The 27,525-nt window shown below is 38.0% G+C and overlaps 1 protein-coding gene across 1 annotated transcript in view; it reads left to right on the forward strand.

Annotated features, from left to right (window-relative positions):
- Positions 1–27,525, forward strand: part of NCAM2 (neural cell adhesion molecule 2) — a 586,807-nt gene that overhangs the window by 375,008 nt on the left and 184,274 nt on the right. Inside the window, exon 8 of the mRNA XM_075063719.1 lies at positions 19,511–19,661. Within this exon, the coding sequence (XP_074919820.1) occupies positions 19,511–19,661 (151 nt within the window). The remainder of the gene's footprint in view (positions 1–19,510; positions 19,662–27,525) is intronic.

Genomic DNA, 27,525 nt, shown 5'->3' on the forward strand with positions numbered 1-27,525 from the left:
GTGGATGGGTAGGGTTCTGTGGCCTGCTTTGTGCAGGAGGTCAGACTAGATGATCATATTGGTCCCTTCTGACCTACGAGTCTATGAGTCTATGAGTCTATCTGGGGACATTGAAGGCTAAAGAACAAAACGTAGCTGGGCGAGGTAGGGGCTAGTGGATTATAGATTGTTGTAATAAACCATAAATCCAGTATGTGTATTCAGTCTACCCAGGGCTTTGGAGTGGAGCCTGGAGCTGGAGCGCGGAGCAGCTCCGGAGCAGTGGAGCTGCAGGTTTTTGCCTAGAGCTGCAGCGGAGCCTGAGCACAGCTCCATAGCTCTGGTCTACACAATAAACACCCCCACCAGCTTTCCCCTCCCGCCCCGGCCATGACTAGAGAGGTGTTAACTGGCCATTTTACCTTGAATATGTTTTAACTGCTTATGCTAAACCATCTGTTCCACCTTGTATTTAGCTGTGACACTCTGTGTATGTCTGCGCTGCAATTAGAGTCCTACGGCTGGCCCGCAGCAGCTCACTCCAACTCACCGGGCTAAGGCTAAGGGGCTGTTTAACTGCAGTGTAGATATTTGAGCTCAGTCTGCAGCACAAGCTCTGGGAGCCTCCCACCTCGCAGGACCCTAGACCCTGGGCTACAGCCCAACTCAGACATCAAAACTGCAGTTAAGCAGCCCCTTAAGCCAAGCCCCTCAAGCCCAAATCAGCTGGAATAAGCTGCCATGTATTTTTAATTGAAATATAGACATACCCTCCGGGTACATTTTCCACACCTGAAGAAGAGCTCTGTGTAAGCATGAAAGCTTGTCTCTCTCACCAGCAGAAGTTGCTCCAATAAAAGATATTACCTTACCCACCGTATAATTTCTTTCCCTTCAAATATATGTTGTTGTTTTTTCCCACTGATGATTTTCCCTGTTACACAGACACCTTTTTTTATGCACCAGCATCTCCTGTCATACCAGTAAAGCTTGGAAATAAATGTTAGTTAACTGCTGCTACAGCAAAAAAAAACAATGACACAAAGTATTGGTTTGTGGATTCCTGGGTAAGCAGCAGCTATTTTATGTTTCAGTGATTTTCATATAGTTTTTCAGTAGCTATTGTTTCTTTAATTAAGAATGGATATTGTTTCTGAAAATGCATTCAGTTGTTACAGTCATACAATGAGCATAGGATAGGAGACATGAAGTAGTGTACTGTAAGGTATCACCCAGAAATTTCTGAAATATGTAGCCTTTCAGAGTTTTATCTGCTGTAGGAGTCTCTTTTCCAAAATCTGCTTTCACCATGGGAGCTGTGATATAGTGGACCGAGAGCAGCACTGGGAGTGAGGAAACTTGGTTATATTCCTGACTCTGCCATTGTTTTGCCATGTGGCCCTTAGTAAGTCACTTAAACATTTTGTGCATCAGTTACCTTGGTAATAACATATCAATAATTGTTACCTAACCTTTGTGAAACAGTTTGAAATGTAGACATAAAATAGTGCTAGATAAGAGATGAGTGGTCCCATATTAAGTATTATCTTTGCTTAATATACTGACTACTTACAAAGCTTGTTCTGTTATTGTTTAAAACCCCCCACCATATAATGGGGAGGAATCTGTCTTTGTTTGAGACCTCCTGGTTGAACCTCATCCTATATGGGGAATCTGAGCTCTGATACCATCAATGTTTCGTGTTTTGGGTCATTCTGTGACCAAGTTTTTATTTCAGTGGTCTTTGGATATAGAATTTCCTACCCATGTACATATGCTTATTGCTACATTCCACAAACCTAGCACAGGTGTGTACGTATACACATGGTGAGGAGTGACTTATGATACAAGAGGGTGTAGGAGTAATAAAGTGACATTTTAAAACATAGGTAAATTAACTTAAATTTGAAGAAAAACTCCCTGAAACGAGACTGGTTACATTCTAGAACATTATTTGAAGGAAAATATTTGAAGCCTCATTCTTTAAAACATTTAAAAGTAAATTAGGCAAAGAACTAGAACATGTACTGTGAGGAATTATCTTGCACTGGCTGGAAGGTGGGGCAAGTGACCTAACAGGATTTTTTAAAATTTCATCTTCAGTTTATGTAATTCGCTGGTTCTACAAACCAAGTGCAAGTACTTTCAAGGATGTGACACACATGTCAAAGGTGAGGGAATTAATACTATGGAGTACTCTTTAATTTATTGCTGCTAGAGCTTTAACCTACCTTACTGTACATTACAGGCAGCTGATATAATTTATTGCATTAAGACCCACACAGAAAGGATTGTAATACTCAGGCAAAACAGGATGAGTTAAGGATGGAATTACAATCTACAGACAGAGATTCAGCCTTAATACAGGGTACATTTCTGGTGTTCATAGTTCAAGAAGGATTTTGATAAACTGAAGAAGGTTCAGAGAAGAGCCCCAAGAACAATTAAAGGACTGGAAAATATGCTTTGTAGTGACAGATTCAAGGAACTCAATCTATTTAGCTTAACAAAGAGAAAGTGAAGGAGTGAATTGATCACAGTCAATAAGTACCTATACAGGAAACAGAAATTTGATAATAGAGGACTCTTCAATCTGGCAGACAAAAGTACAAAATTCAGTAGATGGAACTTGAAGCTAGACAAATTCAAACTGTAAATAAGATGTTTTGTTTTGTTTTTAACAGTGAAGGTAATTAACAACTTACCAAGTGTTGTGGTTGTGTTTAACCAATACATTTCAGTAACCCCATTTGGAGTTATGATCTGTTGATCAAATACATATTTTTAATGTCTGTTAATTTTGGAAACATGAAAATGCATAAGCAGAAACTATAATGACTCTGTTTTTGAGCTTTTATACTATAGCAAGTAAACAGTAGTTTAGTATATGTGTTCATTCTGAAAACATATTTCCAGTATGAAATATATTCAGTTACTTAGGTCCAGATGTTCCAACAGTCATTCTGAATAGTATCTTACAGGTTCCGACTAACTTCAGTAAGACTACGCGTATTTTAAATGTCTGCTCAATGTGAGTTATAGCAGAATGTGGTCCTTAAAATTATTGAAGATGTTTGATATGCTCAATTGAAATAACTCTGAGACTTATGGAAATTCTATGTTCAAGAATTACTGAACTGATAGGCAAATTTAATGAAAGTACCTCTGCTCACATTGTAAAAATTTCTATGATTTTTTAAAAAATTACTGCATATATACTGAACATTAATAATTTGTTAATTGCCACTATTTTTGGCTTTTTTATTTGTTAAAATACCCAAAACAATCCAACTATATTACCAATGAGTCATTTGCAAAAGTGAAGGGCAAAAGTGCTTCTTAAACTTTTTTTTTATTTTTTAACAACACTCATGTCATTTACATTTGAACAAACACATTCTTTTGAGAGTTGTTTGAGTAACTTTGTTTCTGTACTTTGGGATGCTGAAGTCCAAAAGAAGCTTTATTTTAAGACGCAAAGCACAGAGAATATAATGGAAACACTTCATAACCTTAACCATAGCAACATTATCTGCCACTGAAATTAATTTCAGAATTGTGAAACTTGGCAGCTTCAAATAGAGGACACATGCAAACACTCTCTTCAGTTCACTTGTTGTTTTTCTAGTTCTTAGGCTGAATACATGATGATTGCTTGTTTGAACTCAATTCAATAATAAAAACCCGCCATGCATCTCATGGATTCTGGTGCTTTAATCAGGTCGATCAGAGAAAATTGTAAAGATGTTTGTTTATTTACAGCAGCAGAATTCCACCTCAGTTTTCTGTGTTGCTAGGCTGCAACCTCCCCCTTTCAACATTGGATAAAATTCACTCGTGGTGTAAGCAGACCTGACTTCTGTTTACTGGAATGGGAGGTGCATCCCTTTATACTAATGCTGAATCTTGCCCATGGACTCCATTACCCGGGGTTATCAGAACTCCCAACAGGGACAACTTAAGTATTTCACTCCTGGCGGTATAAGGAAGAAATCAACAGGAACTCAGCAATTCTGTCTGATCAAGGAGTAATGCAAGTAAGGATGCTCTTGCCTAACACTGCAGGTTATTAGATTTAAGCACACACAGACATAAGCAATAGGTTTAGAACATCCCAGATATTTACATATATTCTAAGACGGTATTGAGTAAATGACAAAAGGCCAGTGCTGACGAAATGCCTCCCTGCCGGAGAGTAAATATCTCAGGAAAATGTCTCTCACAGGATAGCTCCTGACGACTGCTCCCAAATACACTCTGTTATCTGAACTTTTTTATAACTAACTTCTACTAAACACATAGGTCAAAATGACCCCTAATAAATCATCACTTTTCCTAAATTTCAATAAACTTTTCCTGTCAAAGGTGTCTAGAGTCAAGGATGTCCATCCACATATTTTCTTTCACTCTCAGTTATTTACTTTTTCCTTTCCTCCTCCCATACTGATTAAAACTGCCAGTAATTACGACCTTGCTTCTGAAACCCTGTCTCCAAATTAACCCTTAACTATATGGTGATCTATTTCGTTAATTCATAGTGGCTGAGTGCACATAATATGGTTGCAATTAGCTTTATCACATTCTGGGGCATATACACTCCTCAAATCTAGGTCAACAACTCGACCCAATCTGATTATCATACGTAGCATATAGGGTATTTACAGTGATGTTAACAATACTGATTTGAGCATGTTCAGGAAATCTCAATGTTCTTACATGGGTTATGACTTTTCTGTGATGGGCCCTTTCCTGTTGTCAGCCAGGAGGCAGAGTGTTGCAACTCTCACAAATGTGTTATGAGTAATGTGAGTTTGGCCCCTGCTGCAGGAGATCTCATAACAACATGTTAAGGTCCTTTCTATATATGATTTAGGGGAAACTTAGAAAAATGGTGCACTGAACTATAAAATGGAAAACTGAGAGTTCCAGTCCCAGTACCTTTTTTTGACATTTTATTAACATAGATGTGCCCTTCACTATACTGCTGTTAACTAAAACCTCATACTGCTACCTTTGAGTAATTTTCATTCACCCATTTTACAGGTAAGATAATGCAGAGTTTTTACTGGGAAGCTAAAGATAGATCTGTGAATAGAACCCAAGCTTTTTACATAAAAGAGCCAAGTCTCATCTGCTTTGCCTCATTGCCCTTTAGAAGGATTGTGACAAATGCACTAACACAGTTTGGTACTGTGTTATGTTCTAATGTCTAGATGACTTTCAGAGGTTTATAACTATTATTGTCTCCAGGCTAACATATCTAGGTCTTTACCTGAAGTGGTATCAGCTCAAGCTTTTACATCCAGAAGTCATGGGTTCAAACCCTGAAAATGATCCAAACAGGAGTGACATTGTATGTGGCTGCTGTCAATTATCACTAGAACACACTTTGTTCCCAGAGTCAGAAATAGAGATCAGGAATCCTGATGTCCAACATTTCATTGCTGTCTAGAGATAATTGTGTAACTCACAAGCAAAGGAGATTGATGAGTCTCCCAAAATGAACTGTTCCACGTAGCAGATAACAGTATGTTTTCCCCCACACAAGTTATTCCTACATGTCATGGGGTCAACACATTACTGGTAGAACCTGAGTCCTTGTAACTCTGGGAATTAGCTCTTTCCAGGTCCTGTGCTCTCCTCTGGTGGCCTCTTGATCCGTTGTCCCTCTCGCTCCAGGAGCTGCAGTTTCCATTTTGTGACTTGGCCCTCCAGCCAAATCACTACATGTTTTTCCCTTCTGAGGCATCAGATTCTTTCAGGGTAACTGGTCCAGGCAGTCTGCTCTCCATTATCTGGTCTTCACCACTCCCCAGTGGGTGGGAGGCCACTCTGCTCCAGGTTCCAGCTCAGGGTCCCTCTTCTCATGAGCCAAGAATCTGCCTTGTCCCATACCTTGCTACCTTTCCCCAGCCTTTCTGGTTCTCCTCCTTCTCTGGTTTTCCAGGCTCCCAACTTCCTCCTCCCAGGGAGTAACTGTGGGCTACCTATCCTAGACCCAAACATACCTCCCTTCTCTCATGGAGTGACTACAAAGTAGCCCCCTTCTGGTCTCAGCTCTTGGGCTTTATACAGGCCCTTTCTGTTCCTCCCTAGCTGAGCCTCATTTAATCAATTCCTGCTCCCTGGCTTCTCCAGGTGCAGTCTGGGGAGGTAATTGGCCCACTGGACCACCTTAACCCATTCAAGCTTTATGTGGGGTGAACACTCCATCACACTACAGCTGAAGTAAATCTGAAAGTTATGAGTTCAAACTTGTGTATATATATAATTTTGAACCCATAACTTTAAAATTTATGTATATGGAATGTGTAAAAATCAGACTAAAGACCCTGGAATAATTGAAATATTGGGGTGATTTTATATTGCAAAATACTGTGTTTAGAAGTGACCTTGGAGATTTTGTTAATATTTGTCTTAATTTATTTTCAGTGTGTGCATTTTGGTTAATAGGAGGTGTTTGTTCAAGAAGAAGGTGAGGTGCTTTAATGTAAGATATCTTTGGGGCTGAGTGCCCGGTATAAGAGATTTTTCTTGTGTGTCGAGAAAGTGAAAGATCTTGTCTGCGTAAACTTCAAAAGATCTGAACTTGATTTAATAAACGTATTCATTCTTGACAGTCTAGCTTTATCATTTATAAATGACTGGATGTCTCAGGGCATTGCTAGTGCACAGCAGAGCGTTTGACTGTAGGCCAGCAGTTAGAATCAACAGATATTAAAAACTGTTCCAATCCAGTGAATGTTTGATGGCTTTATATGGGATGAGTTGGTGGGTCTGGTTCCAGCTCTCTCATCACAAACTTAGCACTTTTCTTTGCATTAGATTGTAAACTGCTCAGGGTGGGGTGTCCCTTACTATGTGGCTCTCCAGTGCCTAGTGCAATGGGGGCAAGATCTTGTTTGTTCTCTAGAGTGAAACCTCCTATAGCAGGAGGCAAAATCTTACTGCTCACAATAAAATTGCAAAATTTGGTAACATGGTAATTGACACACACACAGACACACACTGGGGATATGTCTTTGTTCAAACTGTGTGTTCCTCCAGATCCATCACCTTTCCTCAATCTCTTAGTGTGTAAGCTCATCTATGACCTTTTTAATTTTATATGCCAGCAATCTGGTTCCGTTATAGGCTCCTCATTTCGCAAAAGGTTCCCGGTTCCTAGTAAACCTAACTCCCTCCTTCCAACACCATTGTCCCATCCACTCATTGAGACCCTGCACTTCTGCCTTTCTAACTGGTCCTGCGCATGGAAGCATTTCAGAAAATGCTGACATAAAGGTCCTGGAATTTAATGTATTAGCTAGCAGCCTATGTTTGGCCTCCAGTAATTTTATCCAATGTTTCCTTATGTCACTGGTATTTATATGTACTGTCACCACTGGCTCCTCTTCAACACTGTAGATAAGTCTGTGTAGATGTCTCATGAGGTCTGCACCTTCTCACCCAGCAGGCAATTCAGCATGCAGTTCTCCTGGTCATCACAAAACCAACTGTCCTTATGTCTAATAATTAAATCCCCCATTACTATTACCTGTCCCTTCCTAAAGTTGGGGTCCCACAGTGTGAGAGGATACCATGACATCATCTGGAAGGGGAGTCCCAATTATGGAATTGTTTCCCTGTGCTCCAGCTTGATGTTCTCATTCCCCACGACCTTTGTTGTCGTCAACAGCACAGAGACTGACAGAAAGGGTGTGGGGCCACTCTACCATGTCCCTGAAAGTCTCCTCTGTGTGCCTTTCTGTTTCCCTTAGTTCCTCCAGTTCAACCACTCTGGTCTATAGTGCCAATATTTGGTCTCTGAGGGCCATGAGCTGCTTGCACCAAATACACACATACGCCACCTGCCCACAAGGCAGGTAATCATACATCATCAATGAGTGCAGTAAACTGAATTGCCCCTATTCTGCTTCTGGAGTTCTGCCTGCATTATTTTTATTCTTGTCGGTGTTTTTAGCTGTTTGGTTACTGTTTTGGGGAGGGGTTATTGGCCAAAGCTTAAAGTATGTTTGTTAGATGAGTTTGTCTTTCAAACATCCTCTCAAAACTCCCATAAATCTCCCATGAAGACTAGCTCATCTGGTTGTTTAGGACCTGTCTTTTTAAACTCCTGTTCTCACTGAGCTAGTCCTGCCTCCTTGTCTCTCTCTCTCTCATATATATATATATAGAGACATATAGATATAGATATAGTAAGAGAAAATCATCAAATCCATGAGATTGCCAAGAAATGCACTGAATGTGCTTTTATTTCTTCACACAATGCATTCTTGCCACAGGATGTGTTGAGGCCAAGAACTTTGCAAGATTCAAAGAGGAATTGGACACATATGGATAAAAATATTCAGAGTTACAATTGTTAATGCTTGCAATTTTTGAAGGGGTATAAAACATCAGGTTTCAGAGTTCAAACCCATGTCTAACAATTAGGGATTAGGATAAAACCTTCCTGAAGACAGATTATCACACATTTGTCCACTGGGGAGTTGCATGCACCTATCTCTGAAGCCTCTGTTGCTTGCCACTGTAAAATAGGACACAGGACCACAATTTGAATATGTAACTAAAACTAAGTGTGATGTGGTGTGCATTAAAAAACAGTTTTAAAAATAGAAAATTAACTAGTTTTTCTCTTGGTGGTAAAAAACATGATATAAAAACTCCTCTGTAGATACTGTGACATAGCTGGTTTGTGCCCCTCCAACTCTGTGGCAAGAGGAAAGATGAGTGAAGAGTTTGCTGACGCTGCAGCACTCAGCAGCAATGGGGCCTGCTTTCTGTTGTGTCTGTCTGCCAGTTGTAAGTTCAGAGGAGAAAAATTTTGTCCCCGCAGGCTGAAAGATGGAGAGGGATTTGCCCCTTCACTCACCTATAATTGTACCATTGTTCCACAGCTCGCAGCATTTCCAAGTATTTTATTAGCTTATCTAAGGTGTGAGGGGAAGTGCCTTGCAGAAGATGGCCTGCCTAGACCGTCTCCATCCCCGTTCTGTTGTCTCAATCCTGCAGGACGCTTTGCACTCCTGTGAGGTAGTGTGTGTTCTCATCTACTAGTGACTTGAATGGGAATTGAGGGAACTCAGCACCTCATGGGAGTGCTCAGTAAGTAAAATGATGAAATAGCTATATAGACTTTCGGTAATATAACTGTAGCAAGCAGAAAACTTATCTAGAGCCATGTTATCCCCACTTTCTGTGAGTCAGCATATAGAACTGTATCCACATATTATGTTTTTTTAAAGGTGATTTGTTTGAATGAATAGTTTCCTGTAGCCAGTTACAAAACATGTGGAGGTTTGATCTTTACAGTTTTGCTATTGACGTTTTTACTCAAGTCAATAGCAATATAGCTATATAGCTATATAGACTTTTGGTAATATAACTGTAGCAAGCAGAAAACTTATCTAGAGCCATGTTATCCCCACTTTCTGTGAGTCAGCATATAGAACTGTATCCACATATTATGTTTTTTTAAAGGTGATTTGTTTGAATGAATAGTTTCCTGTAGCCAGTTACAAAACATGTGGAGGTTTGATCTTTACAGTTTTGCTATTGACGTTTTTACTCAAGTCAATAGCAATATAGCTATATAGCTATATAGACTTTTGGTAATATAACTGTAGCAAGCAGAAAACTTATCTAGAGCCATGTTATCCCCACTTTCTGTGAGTCAGCATATAGAACTGTATCCACATATTATGTTTTTTTAAAGGTGATTTGTTTGAATGAATAGTTTCCTGTAGCCAGTTACAAAACATGTGGAGGTTTGATCTTTACAGTTTTGCTATTGACTTGAGTAAAAACGTCATCTGGTCAAAGTTCTTGAGCAGAGTGATCCTACTTACCACAACCGCTGCCATGAATAGTTCACACTGGTGATTCTTGTTCACATGCATAGGGATCATTAGTAGCTAGATTCTGGTGAGTGAAGGTATTGGACTCTAAACAGGATCAGACCCCATATCTGCACATGCTTTCGGACTGTGTGTGCTCTGGCAGTCTCCCACTAGCATAATGGATTCTCTGGCTACTTCAGTTTATACTATAGTCTGAACTGTGGCTCAGCAGTTCCAAAGGGAGCACAAAGGTATAATATAGCCATCTGTGGCTGATCTTGTAGCCGGAGTATCTTATCTCAGTAACTGCCTTTAAGATTAGATGTGGTTCTGTGGTCAAACTATTATTTCTGATGGCTGTACTAAATAAAGTCTGTATTAGATAAGACTGTATTAGATATGATCTTATTCCTGTAAATTGTGCTCATCCTGCTCTATAAAACTAACGCCTATCTGAATAAAATTGTTTATTTCAGGAATGGAGCCTCTAATAACGAAATGCAGATGATTGAAAATTTTTATTTAATTCTTTGTTTTTATTTTTTTCCCTTTTTATTACCACAGAGGCATGTTTTGCCCAGCTTCTCTGTAAGATTCTATTGCATGCTGATAATATACTCCTCATTATTAGTCATCAACCATTTCTCCTTAGTAATTTTCACCTTTACAGGAGATGATTTTGAATGACTAGATGCAATGTTCTTTCTTCATCATTTCGCTTTCACATGCCTTCATGATTACAAGCAAACCAAAGTGAGCTCTTCCAAGAACAGCAACCCAACCTTCTGTTTTATGCTGTAGTGTTTGATTTTGGTATTTGGAGCGTGCTGTGTCACCTGACTACTCACCAGCTAAAATGTTGCAAGTAAGCACCAGGACAAAGCAATAAAGGTTTATATAGTTTGTATAGTGTTGTCATTTCTTAAATGCCATCTGGAGCTCTCAAGAATATCATTTTCATGAATTGTAAAAATCTGCATAGTACCTGCTTGCATTTTCACTTTGAGTTCATTGAAAGCCACTATGTCTGCAGATGAAAAGAAAGTCAAAGCAACAAAATGCCTTTACTTCAAGAATAGTTTTTCATTACTTCCTATGTATTACACTGTAGACCTTCAGTTAATGGCTTAGTCTGAATAAGTTCTCCCATGTGGAATAAGCAGATTTCAATCCCTTCAGAAATTTGTAATACGCGGCAATGATTGCTACCTGCTTGAAATCTGTAATAAACCAGCTGCTGTTCTAAATGACTCCTAAAGTCTTCCATAAAAATCATTCAAGTCCAAGACTCTGCTGTAGTATTATTCTGATTCACTGGACATTAAGGCATAAACACGTAGCAATACTCTGGAATTTTCTGCTGTTTTCAACAGGTGCATGGATAGAATACATTTACCTGAAGAGTATGGGAAATGTTGTGAATATACCATCCAGAAGGAAGCTTCCATCAGCTTCTGCATGCTGATGGCTGTTGTGAATGACAGCCCTTTCTGATCATCAAAGGTAGATTCTCAGACTAGGAATTGTTCATCACCTATTTTTGTTGGACTTCTGGAATTTTATCCTAATCCAGTACTTTCAACTCAGTTGGCAACTCTTCTCTTCTACCTTATTACTTCAAGGACCAGCTTACTGGGCCATACTATATTTGCGGTTGAAATGCTTCAGAATGAATGACTCACAAGTGTCTGGTTTGAAGTTTTTGCTCTTTCATGGATGACAATTCAACAGCAACTGATAGCAGCAAGTTTCCTTACAATCGTTGTTTCATGAAATTCCAAAGATAATTCTGTTCATCAACTTCAATTACTGTGCCTCTTCTTGAAAATTCAATATCATGTGTTCAAAATATCAGTAGACTATATAATAATGCGTCCTTGCTTTTATAATTAGGAACCATCTGACTGCATGCAGAAAATGAAAGAATGAAGAACTAAGCGTAAAGTTAAAAGTGTCTTCTTGTTTGGGCTCTGCTACTGTTGACATCTGTGATTTCTACTTTGGAAGAATTCAGACCAGATATATTGCAAGTGCTGCAGAGGTTTTTATGTGTTTTCAGGACAATTCTGGAAATATATTTAAGAAAAAAAGTTTAAATACTAGACCCATGTTCCCTTATCATTTTGGTAGCTGAAACCTGGCATGCTTTGTATCCAAAAAACACTGAAGCATTTCACAGAAGGTGCAAGTTGTCAGTGAGGAATGTCTGATATCTCTATAAAGTGACAGGCACTGAAATCTAATACCTGCTCCTTAAAATTTCCACTACATGCATCAGACGAAGTGGGTATTCACCCACGAAAGCTCATGCTCCAAAACTTCTGTTAGTCTATAAGGTGCCACAGGACTCTTTGCTGCTTTTACAGATCCAAACTAACATGGCTACACCTCTGATACTTGAATAGTGGTATTGGGAGTCATGATACTTCAGTCATAAAAAACAAGTTTTAAATTCTGATATAAGAACAAATAAAGTAATTTCAACCTGTCTAGATGTTAAATGTGGGGATTTTATTAGAGATTTTGTACTTGTCCTTCAATAATATAAAACAGATACCTTCACAGCCAAATGCACAATCATTGAGCTCTATAGGAGAGAAGATAATCAACAAAATGTCACAGCTGCTCTCACCAGACAAATGTTACTATCAAAGACCAGCCACAATCCAGTCACCATTTCATGCAGCTGTTCTTACCTGTCACACTACTCCCAGCCAACTCAAAATGCACATTCTGGCAAATGTACAATGCCATCTCATTTGGTCCAGTAATCCCACAGTTGGGAGTCAGAGAAGGGTTTGATCAATCAAACTCAACCAACAACTATGCCCCCAATTCATACCAGTTGCAGCCTGTTACAATTGTGAAGCAAGAAGAAAAGAAAAATGTTTCCAACCATCATCTCATTGTGCACTATTCACCAACACAAAAAACTGAAAAATTATACCCTTGAATCTGTAACATCACTGGAATCATGCCCCTGGAGATGTTCTCTGTATCAGAGCACATGATTAGTCCAAAAAGTTGGTTTGCACCACAAGCTGCTATTTTCTCTCCCTGGATATTATTCTTTTAGCAATTTCCTCAAGACTCCTGAAAGAAGCATGTCTTCTCTGGAACCCTTAGATATGAGGTTCTCATCAACCCCACTGCTCTCTTGGGACCCTTGGAAGATGTTTTCCACCCAGCAGCCTGCCCATAATTGCATACATGGGACACCAAATATCAGGAGGAAATTCCAGGGATCACAAAAGGAAAATTCAGGTAACAGATGATATATAAAGCAATACAAGTAATAAATAAATTGCAGAGCCCACAGGTAACCACACTGATGTCATCATTTTAAAGTATTTGATAAAATTCACTAGGGGTGAACTGAATTTTGAGGCAAGGGTATTGTATTTATGTAGAGAATCTCTCAACTTGATTTCTGTTTGGAAAGATTTTTATTTTTTATCATGGCTCTACACTGTTATTAACTTTGAGCTCACTTCAGCATCTGTAAAGAACAATCTCATTTTGTTCTTGACAGTTTATTGTACCTTGAATATTTAATCTCTAGGTCTTGGTAAATAAGGCTGATGGAATTAGATTGCTATCACTATTCAAAATGCTACGGCTGTCCTGCTGTGAGAGGTTAAACTTTCCAGTTCACTGAATATGTTTCAGTCAGATTTCTTGGGATGGATTGCTTCGTTGAACTTTCATTTATCAGATCATTAGCTTCTAGTCCTACGTGACTACATTTTGAAAGTGTTATAGATCAAGATTTTGGAAATATAGTCAGAATTATTGTATAAGGTCATAGGGCTATATTGTGACCACCCATAAGTGAGTGAAACTCCAATGTAGCCAGTGCCACAGAATGGGTTCCCTTGTCTGAATTATCCCAGTTTTTACTACATCAGTTTTAAAATTACTTTCGTTAAACAGGGATTCTGGCCTGGAGTAGAGAAGAAAAGACTGGGAGGAACTACACTAGACAGTACATTCCCATCCAAAAACTGTTGAACACCACATTAAGAGGGGTTATACAGTAAACTTAATGCTGCTTAAATCAGCATTCCTCTCCTGTGTGTTCTTGATGACATCCTCCCACAGGCTGAGTGCTCACATTTGGGTTGTCAACCTACACTTGTGCATCACCATGTGTATTGACTAATCCAGCCATGCTGCTGTGGCTGTGTATGGGTATTGGGGTCAGACAAGCCCAGCAGCATAGTACTTCTACATAATTATCTGGGGGTCTGAGGTGTTCAAGCCCTGGAAACCATCCAGAAAGATAACACAGTGATGAGCATCTGTATAAAAACCTAGATAGATAATGGTATTGTCTGAACTGCTTTTTCTGGTATCACTTGCCCTCTGTGCTCCTCTGGTGATCCCAGAGAACTGGAATGAATGCAATTTTTTAAAAATACGTATATTAGGATTCCCCCTCATCTACTAGGTTTTATATGGGAGAAGAACTTTGGATAACAATTAAATGTTATGCTACTTTCATGAAAGAGGCTATACAAAAAGCAATTATAATTATCCTGAAAAAAGAGCCTACCATTTTCAGCAACTGGAAATGTTACTGCTATGTTGTAATCTATTGCTGATCATTATGAACATTTTACAGCTGGCATTTTCTTCCTGGAAAGTGCCAGACTGAGTTTATATTCATCTATGGGCTAAATAATAAGTTGTGGTTTAGTATCTCGCTGATTTTGATGTGTGCCCCAACTTAGCTTTTAAGATCCTCTAGATAAGAGTTTACTATTACAGCATTGAATTGTAGAACGGATTGCTGTTGACCACAGTATTAATTTAAATGAGGATGACTTTCACCCTCGTCTGTTTAAGAAATACAAAGTACAGTGGTCATGTTAAAGTTATCATTTGACAACGGTTACTGCATAATGATCTCAGCTACCACATAGATTTTCTCTGTACTAAGTATAGGAGATAGCTGTGGTATTAATGTTTATCTCTGGACAAATTCTGACTATTTTAGTAGGAGACACTCTATTTAATATGTACATTAAAACATCAATAAACTGAGAGTAAACTAATTTTGGTTGGTAGCAGTGACATAAAAGCATCTTTAACCACTATTCTAGGCCTAAAGAGTTGGCCATTAATTTCCTGAGAAACACAATGGAATTGAAATAGCAATGAACGAGACACTATAATATATATTTTCTAATTATCAAATTATGTCAATGAATATTAATAAATAGAAATGTTTAAAAAAAGACATATCACTTTATTCATGAAGTACTATATATTCCCATAACATTTTTATTTCCTCCACTTATATCCTTTTTAAATCTAATAAACCTGCACTGGAGACTTATAAAGGAAAAGTAAACAAAGTAATCCCTGATAAAGCCCACTGAGGTGAAAAAAAGGCATTTCACTATTATTCAAATGGTCTTACGTGCCTCATTGCATACGGTAGAGGGCCTGAATATCAGAGCAGTAGAGTATCAGAGTAGAATATTCACTTTTGAAGGTAGTTAGTTTTGATGACCCTGTTGCTAGCCCTAGCATTGCAAAATGTTGTAATATCTTGATTAGTTATCCATATTTGGGTAAATTCTGCTCTCAGTTGTACCTATTTAACCAATTGACTATAGTGGGTTTGCACAGGTGTGGCAGAGAGAAGAATTTAAACTATTACATTTATTTAGAATTTGATAAGGAGATATGGCGTTGCTGATCATTTCTGGTAGTTTGGAGATAGTCGTAACTTCTTACTCTTCTAACAAAGTAAAAATGGATCTCAAAATTCATCTCAAACTTAGAACAAAGAGGTATGGTGGTCAACATTTATAAAGAAAATATTTGCTTTATTTATTATATACTTCTGTGGTGATAATCACTATAATGTGTGAACACAAAATATCCTGCCATGGCATTACAGTCCAATTACAGAAAAATATTATAATGAAACTAACTTTATGCTAAATTAAATGTTTCCTTTATAATATTTATCATTGGATATAATGCTGATCTGTGTGGTGGGTGTGTGTAGTATATTTTCCTTTTCTGAAACCATGATGCCATAAATAATAGAGAAACCTGAAGTCCTTAGGCAAAATTCCAGTTGATTTCAAGAACATATGCTTTGGATTCATTGGGATTATTCTAACACTTTGCAGAAATATTTTCTGTATTGTCATACTTCTCATTTTGAGGAACATCATTCATTTTAGTCCCAAAGAGACCTACATTGGACATATGTAATGTGAAACATTATTACAATCTATTTACTTCCAAAATAAAGAATCAGGAAACCAAAGTTACTGTAAGAGTTATTTAAGCTAATGGAATAAATCAGATACCATCTTAAGTTTCCTCTGTGACTATTTTTTTTCTTTTCCCTCATTTTGGCTCTTTGTTACACACCGATCACTAATTTCAGCTTTAGCAGGTTGAAAGGAGTAGCATTATTACTTAATAAAGCTATTGTACTGCTACTTAATAAAAACTTCTTCACCTTTGTATGTGATCATAAATAAACAAAAGGGATTGGCTGGGACACATGACTTACGAGGAGAGGCTGAAAGAACTGGGCTTGTTTAGTCTGCAGAAGAGAAGAGTGAGGGGGAGATTTGATAGCAGCCTTCAACTACCTGAAGGGGGATTCCAAATAGGATGGAACTTGGCTGTTCTTGGTGTTGGCAGATGACAGAACAAAAAGCAGTGGTCTCAAGTTGCAGTACGGGAGGTCTATGTTGGATATTAGGAAACATTATTTCATAAAGAGGGTGGTGAAGCACTGGCATGGGTTACTTGAGGTGGTGGATTCTCCATCCTGAGAGGTTTTCAAGTCCCGGCTTGACAAAGCCCTGCTGGGATGATTTGGTTGGTGTTGGTCTGCTTTGAGCAGGCGATTGGACTAGATGACCTCCTGAGGGCTCTTCCATCCCCAATCTTCTATGATTCTATGATTTATATGAATAATGGAAACATTCACAGTTCCATTAGATAGTATTATAAATAAAACCCCCAAGAATTGGAAGGGATACAACCTCCCCACCCTTCAGGGCGTAAACCAACTGATAGATGAACTTTTGTTCTGAATATTTTAATTCTGTAATTGTTTACTTAGGCTTTTTTGCACCTTTCCCCCAAAAGATGTGGTAATGGCCATTTTTGGAAACAGAAAACCGTTGCCCCAATCTGTTTGTAAAAGTCAGACAGTAAAATAATTTCAGCAGATATATTTGTATAGAGATAATATAAGACATTGCAATTTCTTGGGGAGAATTTATTACACAGTGCAATAGAAAGGTCTTTCATCATAGTTTAAGTGGAACTTTAAGAAAAAAATATTATTTTTGCAGGGCTTCAGTAAACCAACAGTCCAAAAGCAGTATTTCTCTTATGCCATCTCTCATTACTCTGCATTGCTGTATTTGAAAGGAGAGATTTAGATTCTTCTAAGGAACAAATGTATTACTGTATGTTTATCAGAGCTAAGTAGATACATGTTTACTGATGAGACCTATATTTCAATCGGAACTGCATGGTCCTGAACGAGAATGTTGCCCCCTGGTATTAACCCTAACATCAGGTCTTACATCCTGTGCATCAATCAGATCATTTTTTTCCTTTCTGTTGAACTACCTTATTCCTGTATGATGATAGTTGTTAATGAATGGATAGTGCTGTTAACTACTCTCTATTGTATCTCTTTTTTAACTTAAACTTACATTCACTAGTCATAAGCTCATTTCAGTATAGGACGTCTCTGATAACAGTTTTAAATGTTACTCAGTATGATCCAATTGCAGTTCTCAAGGTAAAATCTGAAGGAGGAGTCACTGAATGTATTGTAAAACTGCTAAAACACTTCTGCTTCAATTTATTTTTTAAGCAGGAACAAACTTGATGTAGAATTATCCATTTGTATATTTCACTTTTTAAAGTAGAACCAATTAAGCAGCATCTAAACAAGTAACAACAGCCATCAACTTCAACAGATATTAAAACAAAAATTGAAAACACGCCAGACCTGCAAATAAATAAATAAAATTATTTCAAAAGCAACATTTAAAAAAGGTTACAACAAACAAATAAAAAAATCTACTCAAAACATGATGTATCAAGATCTTTTAGTCTAGTAGTTATTCACTAGTGACTGTAAATTCTGACATTTGTATGAATGTTCCTGGTGACTTGAGGATATGCATTTGATTAATATACTTTGCAGCATTTAAGTTCGACATAGTAGGAGATAGTGATCTTGTTTTATCTCTATCAATTTGAGGGACTTGAGGGCATATTCTTGTGCTGGCATCTACTATTGCAAACTCCTGCACTCATGCAGAATCCTACTGAGATTGATGGGACTGTGCACGGGAAATGAGATCTGTCCTATTGGATCCTGAGGTGGGATCAGAACCACAGGTTTCTTTATATGATGATTCCGGCATATACATTGCTGATATTGTGTTGATGTGAACAGTTCTGTGAACTGATTTTCATGTCATTTTCCTTCATTAATTCAGAAAATAATCATATAGACATGAGGTAAAATCCTTCAAGCACTAGCAGCCACAATAGGAACTCTTATGGCAATAAGCAGTAGAGCCAGACAGCAAGGTTTTACAGGATAGGACCTCAGAGTGCTTTAGATGTTTAAAGTATTGTACAAGCATTAACTAATTACTCCTGACAACATTCCTGAGAGGTAGGTAACTTGTCCCCATTTTACGGATGAAAGAACTGAGGCAAAGAGGTGAAATGAGTTGCTGAAGGTTGTAAAGCAAATAAACTGCAGAGCGAGGATTAGAATTGAGAAGTTCCAAACTCCTAACCTTTTGCTCATTCCTCTGGACCATGTTAAAGTGACACTCTCAAGTACTTAAATACTTTTTTCAATGTCTATTTTATTTTTCATACTCTTATAGGCTTGTAAATTATATTTCTATTCCTACCTGTTATGCCCACCATTAATATATCCTACCCCAGCCCCAAGCTGGCAAAATTGAACTTTTTTTCCTGGTAAAGCAGAAGCCACCCTGTGTGTGTGTGTGTGTGTGTGTGTGTGTGTGTGTCACAGTTTTGTTCTATGTTATACTTCTGTGTTATAACCAACAAAATCCAGTGGTTCCAGGCATGTTTCCGGACTGTGGTTTCTCAGTTAATTTGTGCTTCTAGCAGAAAAAGAAAAATAATAAAGCTATCAATAGCTGCTTTTTCATTTTTGGATTTTTCAATTTCTCACTATGAAAGTGAACAGAGAGAGACACTGTCATTTTATTTACAATGTTTTTAAAGCAGTATAATTCCATTGACTTGATCGGAATTACTCCTGATTTACAACAGTGTGAGATCAGAATCAGGCCCTTTAGAATTGAACAGACAGATTATATCAATCTTAAAATTATAATTTTTGGGATCTAACTACTTGACAGTGTTCCTTTAAGCATGTACTTATTCCCTTGACCATGGAGTCTAGAATCAGAACTTCTCTTTTCTTTAGTTTTTTTTCAATTGTATATTTGACAGATTTTGAAATTGTTTAGTCATTAATATTTATTTCACTATACATGATGAGATGTTTTCACAACAAATACTGTACTTTCAGTCATAATTATTAATGGTATTTTATATATAAAACAAATACACATATACATATTATATATATCTATATATAAAACCCTTTCTCTTTCTTGAATCAATGTAAACAGAGCCCAGATGGCCGTATAGAAGTCAAAGGGCAGCATGGAAAATCGTCACTGCATATTAAAGATGTGAAGTTGTCAGATTCAGGGAGATATGACTGTGAAGCTACAAGTAGAATTGGTGGGCATCAAAAGAGCATGTACCTTGATATTGAATGTAAGTTCTAACATTTTGTTTTCTCTTTAAATTTGTTATAAAAGAAAAAAAATAGATTCTTAATGGAAGATCAGGTTTTACTGGTAATTCATGCTTAAACTCGAATAATTAAAAAAAAAGAATGTCCTTCCAAAGTTAGCAATTCTGAACACACAAGATGAAATCCTGTCCCCAGTTAAGTCAATGAGATTTTTACCAATAACTTCATGAGGGTCAGAGTTTCATCCATAATGATATATTGGTGGCTTCCCTCACTGCTACACCTTATGACTGAACTTGGTAACTTTTTCAAGACTTTCAGACTGGTGGAGACTAGCTGTGGGTGCAAATGTTTTGGGGAATAAAGTAATAACTCATCTGAGCTGCGTCTGAGTCTTGAATTGAAGTTTCTAAAGCTAAAAATGTCTGGAATATTCTCTCCCTCTCTTTCTATTACTTCCTCCTCCCACACCCCCCAACTATTCTACTTTTGTTATAACCATTCTTGGAGTTCAAATATGTGACAAATCCCCCAGCCCCTGCTGATCCTGCCACTTCCAATCAAAATTTTGTTTGGTGGAAACTTCACAAGCAACAGTAGTGATATTTGTTCATCAGTATCTGAGACTGATTGGTGTATTGGGCCTCATCCGAAATCCACTGAACTTGATAGAAATCTTTCCATTGAGTTCGGTAGCAATTGGATTGGGTCTACAGTGGGGAGGAAGGGAAGACGAGTAATGATTGTTTTGCTTTTGCTGCATCCCAGTTGGGTGACTCCTAAAGTAGCATTGACAGAGATCTCACAGAAGGCTGCATGTGCCACCTTTTTGATAGGAAGTGAGTCTAAAAAAACAAATGAAAAATATTCAGACTCAAAAATTGGAGCAAGTACTTTATGCTGGATGAAGGAGATGGAGAGATTTCCCAACACAAATAGAACTAAACAAATAGTGTGTAAGCTTTTAAACTGAATTATGAAAAATAGCTTTAATGCAGTTGTTCATGAACAATATTCATTTGGAGACTTCTGAGGTTTGTGAAATAGTCTTATGTTTTTGAGCGTACTCTCTTAAAAGATGCATTCCTTGAACATCTCAGTGTTACCCCTCAGTGCACAGAAAATATATTCCTCTGTGTACATTTTAATTTAAAATGCTTTTGCTGTGTCGCTGGTGTAAGAAACAAAAAATGAATACTCTGTGTTCCTTTAAAATCCTGTAGTTAAGGTCTGTTTTCCTTTAATACAGATCTAAAGTGCGATGAAATATGTTGTTCAATTGAGATTTTAAAGTGGCTACTCTTTTTTAAAAAAATCAACTTTACTTCTGCTTTTATATTCTGTGTCCAGTGTAGGGTTATCCAGTTATAGAAGTGGTTCATGGGCCACATTATGTGAAGCATATGAGCTACAGAAACTTAAGAGCACATTAAAAGCACAAAATTAATACTGAAAGGCACAATAACATAATTTCTAGATGAATACAATGGAATAATGTAGTCAAAGGTTTCTGTCAAAGTAAGAGTTTTAGTATGATAGCGGATGTCCTAAACTGAATTGTAGTACCGTCTTCCTTCTCAATGCGAGGCAGTTGTATGGTAGATTTACTTTTAACACTTAAATAGAACTAATCAGACGGTATTAAAATAAAAAATCTATTGACATTTACGATTAAATCTGGATGTGGTTAACTGCTCAAACTAATTTGAAATGCCAGAAAACTTTCTACTGTTCAAATTGAAAAATCTTTGAACCTATCAGCGGGTAGTTGGTGGGCTGGTTTGTTTGTTTGTTGGGAGGGGGAATTGGACACTTAATATGTTAGCACCATTTAAGATGCCAACATGTCAAATGTATAATGCATGACTTGTTGTTTTGACCTCACATAGCATTATATGATTAGACTCGATGAAAATGCTATCACTTTGACTGTTTTATTGACTCTTTACACTTTTTATATTACTTTTTGAATCTTTATAAGGGACTCTAATACTTAAGAATGGTTCTGTGAGACTGATAACTGAAGTACAATATTTATTTCCAAAGCAAGTGCTCTCTGCTAGCAGGAGTGCAAGTTTCTCCACATTGCCTAAACAGTGAAACTTATTCATGACATGACAGGAACACCTCTAGTGATGAGAGAATAGGTCTGTCTTCATGCCCATTCTGATTAGACTGCCATTTGTAGTGAAGATTTGTATCATGGGAACACTTGTCCACGAGCAAATGAACTGAGACCACAACTTAATTTGCCCAAACCACAGAGATCTTGTCAAATGATAATGACTTCTACTGACCTTACCCATATTTAAATTAGTGTCCTAGGGATGAAAGCTTCTTTACAGCAGTAATATCAATCTCCCAAGACATTCAGTTCTCATAATAAAACTTTTTTTAACAAAATGATCTCTTCACCGGACACTCTTGCTATTTTTTACATACAACAATCTTGTCAAAATCATCAGGAATAAAATGTAGTTCTCTCATCCACAAATAAATTCCTTCTCTGTAGCTGATGTAACATATCCAGTAGCTGCCTCTTGTTTCCAGTCACTTTCTTGACGATATTTGGGCTGGAGATCTCGTCTAACAACCCTACTGTTCCACCAGTAAATTATGCTGTACTCCTACAGCAAAATGGTGAAAAGGAGTGATTCTTTATGAGATTCTGTGAAGTCTGTATAGAACCGATCCTTTGTAGAATCTGTGTGATTTTCCAGATTACTTAAACTGACTGCCTTTTTCGGCAGTTCAGTAGTAATAACAACAAAGTCCTTTCCACCTTCTAAGTATTTTTAAAAACAAATTTACTAATCCCCGTGCAATTCTTGGAAATAGGTACTATAGTTATTGTATTGCACACTTTACTGAAAACATAGTATTCCCCATTTTACATATGAATAATGTCAGATGCAGAGAAGTTAGGTGACTTGCTGAAGGCTACAGAGGGATTCTCAGGAATCCCCAAGTCAATGTACTAATCTACCAATGACACACTGGGATTATCCCAGAGTTTTGATTCCATTGGTTTATATACTAAAATAGCATACGCCATTCAATTTTTTTCATTAAAGTCAGAGACATAAATGTATACTACACTGTAATTCATGACTAATACTAGTACTGTTCCTAATACTAATTCATAACCATGCCTATTGCCATTCCATAAATTAATGTTTCCTCATGTTCTTTTTTCACTGATTTGAGTAGTTTGTACAGTCACAAAGAACATGTTCATGTCACATCTTTCCAGTATATTACATTCAGACGTAATGGAAATACATCATTTCATAGTGTCTCTATCTCATCACTTTATTCTCAGTGACCATCATCAGGGACTTAACTATCAGGATGATTGTAATAAGCCTCTGTCCCAAATCTGGACCTTAGCGTCCAAAATCTGGGTGCTTAGCATGTTCTAATTCCAAGGCCTGCCGGTGGGCCTCTCTCTGTTTTTCCATCTCTCGTTGGTGGGCTGCCTCTTGGGCTGCTTGTTCTCTTTTGTACGCAGCGTCTTTTTCTTTTTCTCTCAACTCCATCTCTTGTATATTTTTTTCCAGGTCTCGCCTGTGATTGGCATTTTTTATTTGTTCCTCTGCCTCTAGTCTTGCGCATTCCTGCTTTAGGGCAGCCTTGGAACTCATGGTTTCTGTTTTCTTGTGCTGGGGTGCCCTCTGGTGGTTATTGTCTGAACTGCTGGCTCTCCGTTGTCTCCTGGGGTCTGCCTAGCAACTCGTTTTTCTTCTTCTTGCTACTCTTTGATATGTAAATTAACCAAAACAAAAGCCACTTTATTTACCTGTGTGTGTTTGCTGGGTACTTGATTCTCAATGGGAGTGCTATTGTTTAACAAAATATCCTTTGTCTCTTTGCTAAAAATGCAAGCCAAGTCATTTGATTCATGGGTGTATTGTTAAACGCCTTACTGTCCTTAATCGTTTGCTTAATATGGCGCATCCAGCCAGCAGTAAAACTTCTCTCGGCTACTTTACCCACTTTCTCTATGCTCAACCTGCAGAGAAAAAAGAAACTAATATTCCTCTGGCTTCTAGAGTGCTTACTTCCACCAGCTAGCCACTCATGTATAAGCCTCTTCCCAAATCTGACCTTACATCCAATTCTCGTGCTCTGCATGAAAACTCCCCAAGCTTTTCCGCTTGCGATCTGTCTCTGCCACCATCAGATTCTGATTACTGACAACTCCTGGCTCCCCCAAATATTCTCTGGGGACCCAAGATCAGAAACCTGAAGTCTCACCCAAAGGAACGACCTCACTCCCCTTTTCTCTTATATCTCTTCCCCCTCTCCCTTCTGTTTGGGGATACGGTACTTAACTCCTTGAATGCCAAAACAAGGATGGGCAATTTACCTTCCCCTGCGTGCTCACATTCAACCTAAGTCAAGCAACACAAAGAGTTTTCCCCCTCCTTCTGTCCGTATCTTAAACGAAACCTAAACAGGGGTTTTAAAAAGAAACTTCAGTTTAAGAAGAAAGAAAAGAGACATAGAATATATAACTCTGCATTAAGATACATAATACGGGATATTGCTTAAGAAAATATGAATAAACAGTTCTGATATAAAGATAATCCAATTTATCTTCAGCAATCCACACATCTAATGCAAACAAAACATATAACAGCCTATTGCTTTGCTACCTTTCTTACCACCTGGGGGAACTGAATGTTTAGAAAGCTGAGATGAAAAAAGGTCTCCCTCCTGATTGGTCCTCTGGTCAGGTGTTTGGTTCCCTTTGTTAACCCCTTTACAGGTAAAAGAAACATTAACCATTAGCTATCTATTTATGACAATGATTGGTGGGAGATTCTACATTTTATCCATGCTTTCTGTTGGAGTAGCTTTTGATGATAAGAGCAATTGCTCTTGAGGAGCAGAAAAGATGATTAGGTCTAATATGATCCTGGCATGATTAATCCTGCTCCTGCCATTTATCTGAAGTGCTCACTGTGTAGACAGAAATCATAGTGGAGCCTAGAGCCATTCCAAACCCAGGCTTTCCTGCAAGTGTCACCTTCATAACAGAACACCTCAAGGAACTTTAGCTTGAGGTAAATTTAGTAAGGTAAAATAAACTGATTATAGAAGACAAAAATTCAAAAGAAAGATTTATTGACTTCATTGGCTGTAACATTTTATTCTTTATACAATGTCTAATACTTACTAAGCATCAAGAGAGTCTCCCTTGTGGTTACTAATATGTTTCCAATAAAATAAAATATTCCATGGAAAACTTGACAAAAATATAAAAAGCATAAGAAAGAGATTCTTTTTTCAAAAAAGTAGTAAGGGAGTTAAGCATGCAAATCCCATTGAATTTCCATGGGATTTGGGCATCTAACACCATTAGGCTCCTTTTAAAATTCCAAGATTACTGCACAACTAACACTTTAGTGTTTCTAATTAATATTTTTAATCTCTTTATTTAAGAGCTGTTTGTTCTCATGGGTAGTGGGTATCATAGGCCAGGGCAGGTTAAGCCTCCCCTGACCAGACTATGGCCCTGTCCATGTTGCATCCTGAGTCCCTGCTCCCCCCCGCCATCTACCTGAAGCCAGCAGGGACTCAGCTCCAGACAGCAGCCCTGAGCTCTGGCCCGCCAGCTACCAGATGTGGCCCAGGATGGTGCTGGGGCCAGCAGGCAGCTGTTGGTGGAGCCAGCGGCTTGTTCTGGGACTCAGGGGGGATGGAGCTCCTCCAGCGGGAGGGGAGGCACTCAGGGCAGGGGCTCAAACAGAAGAGGTGAGGGGCAGGCTAGCCTGTCCAATGATGGGTTTTCACCTGCCACCCATGTTTGGAAACATAAAGAAACTCTAAAAAAAATAACAGAATCCTGACCAAAAGATGGAAATCTTCCCCACTCTAGTAATGGCACACACTGATTTCTTGAAATGATCATCACAAACTGTTCAGCAGAATTAGTAACATTTCTTTGTCCTGGGTTTTCATCAGTGGGGTGGTTTGGAAAGCAATGAAGCAAGCCAACAGAGGATTTGGTCAATCCCAAATGACCCTTTTAATAGTCTATTCATGCCTCTGATGCTTCCGCTGTCCTCATTGTAGTGAAAATGATGCACTGATAACATAAATAAGGGAGATTACAGATGTATGATGTGCTGGCATCTCCAAACAACCAGGACTCTCTGTGCACAACTGGGGTTTTTGTTTTTTTGTTTTGGTTTGTTTTACCTAGCATCAAGGTGCTGAATACAGTGTGGTGTATTTTTCATGCAGTAATGAGATCTGAAGAAGTGATTTCCAGACATATGTGCTTTCATAGCAAAATATTACTTTGTGGAGAGAAAAAAAGAAATCATCATTAAAGCATTATGCTACTTTGCAACAAAGAGAACCTCCTTCATTATGCACTGCTGCTTTTCTTCCAAATTACATTAAACATCATCATTGCATGGTTTGTCTCTCGTCTTGCTGACACTGTGTTCAGTGCTATAGAATAAATAAATAAATGATATTACAACATACTACAAAATTTATCTATAAAGAATCCTATACAGTGCCTATGATGATTTTGTCATTAACAGATTCTTTATTTCTTATTGGCAATAGAATCATTGTTTTTATTTGCAAGCTGAAGTCAACTTCATTAATGTAAGAGCACTGAATTTAAGATGCTGAGCAGTTTATCCTCTTCGACCTTTTCACTTTCTTTTATGTTAGTGAACTGTATTTTGTTGCAGTTTATGCAAATTCATTGACTCAATGCCATTTCACTTTAAAGCTTTTCAAAGGCATTGCATTACTTAAAGGCAAGTTGAACTACAAATGAGGTCCAGGCTAGAGAACTGATTGAAAAGCAGTGCAGATAAACTGAGACATTCAGGGTTTAATGTAATAAGAAAAAATGACCTATCATGTTTGATTCCAATTGATATTCCATTTAAGTTATGTTTGTACTGTTATATATTACTAATGAGAGTAGAAATGTATTGTTCAAATTCATCTTTTCATAGAAGCTGACACAAGAATTTCTTGTTAGTAATTAGTCTCTAAGTCAAAGTTATAGTAGGCTGGCTCTATCTCTTTATATGTTAATGATGGTTATGCATCACATCAATCATATACCAGCTTCCTCACAAACTTCTATATATTGACATACTATTACCTTGAATTATAGGATTTACTATGTTCTAGGCTCACTTGTGTTCCTCTTTTTTTTCAGTCATGAATAATTTTAATCTTATACATCATATGATAATCTTGCAAAGTCTTAATACAACTGGGTCACTTCACTGACATGGCAATGAAGATTGTTAATAACCGGAATGAAGACAAAATAGCCAACATGCTCATTCTGACAAGGCATAACATTTTTAAAAGAACCTAAGTGACGGAGGAGTCTCAGTCAATTTTCAAAAGTGCCTTAGGAACTTTCACTAACTTCAAGTGAAAAAAGCCTATTGGGATAGATCTTTAAAGGTATTCAGTGTGATGGGGCAAGGCCAGATGGCTATAGTAAAGTACTGAGAAACAGGTATGTTAGCCCCAGGCTAAACAAATCCCTAGTACCCTGGTAACCAAATGGCAGTTGCTCCAGGTTAATCAAGGCACCTGGAGCCAATTAAGATCTTTCTAGAAGGCAGTAGAGATAGCTACTTTAATTAGAACACCTGCAGCCAATCAAGGCAGGCTAATCAGGGCACCTGGGTTTAAAAAGGAGCTCACTCCAGTCAGGCAGGGAGGAGCCAGAGGAGAAGGAGCGTGTGTGAGGAGCTGGGAGCAAGAAGGCAAGGAGCTGAGAGTGAGAGAGTATACTGCTGGAAAATTGAGGAGGACAAGCATTGTCAGACACCAGGAGGAAGGTCCTGTGGTGAGGATAAAGAAGGTGTTTGGAGGAGGCCATGGGGA

This window comes from Chelonoidis abingdonii, chromosome 1 (assembly GCF_003597395.2).
Source record: "Chelonoidis abingdonii isolate Lonesome George chromosome 1, CheloAbing_2.0, whole genome shotgun sequence".
Taxonomy (NCBI): domain Eukaryota; kingdom Metazoa; phylum Chordata; order Testudines; family Testudinidae; genus Chelonoidis; species Chelonoidis abingdonii.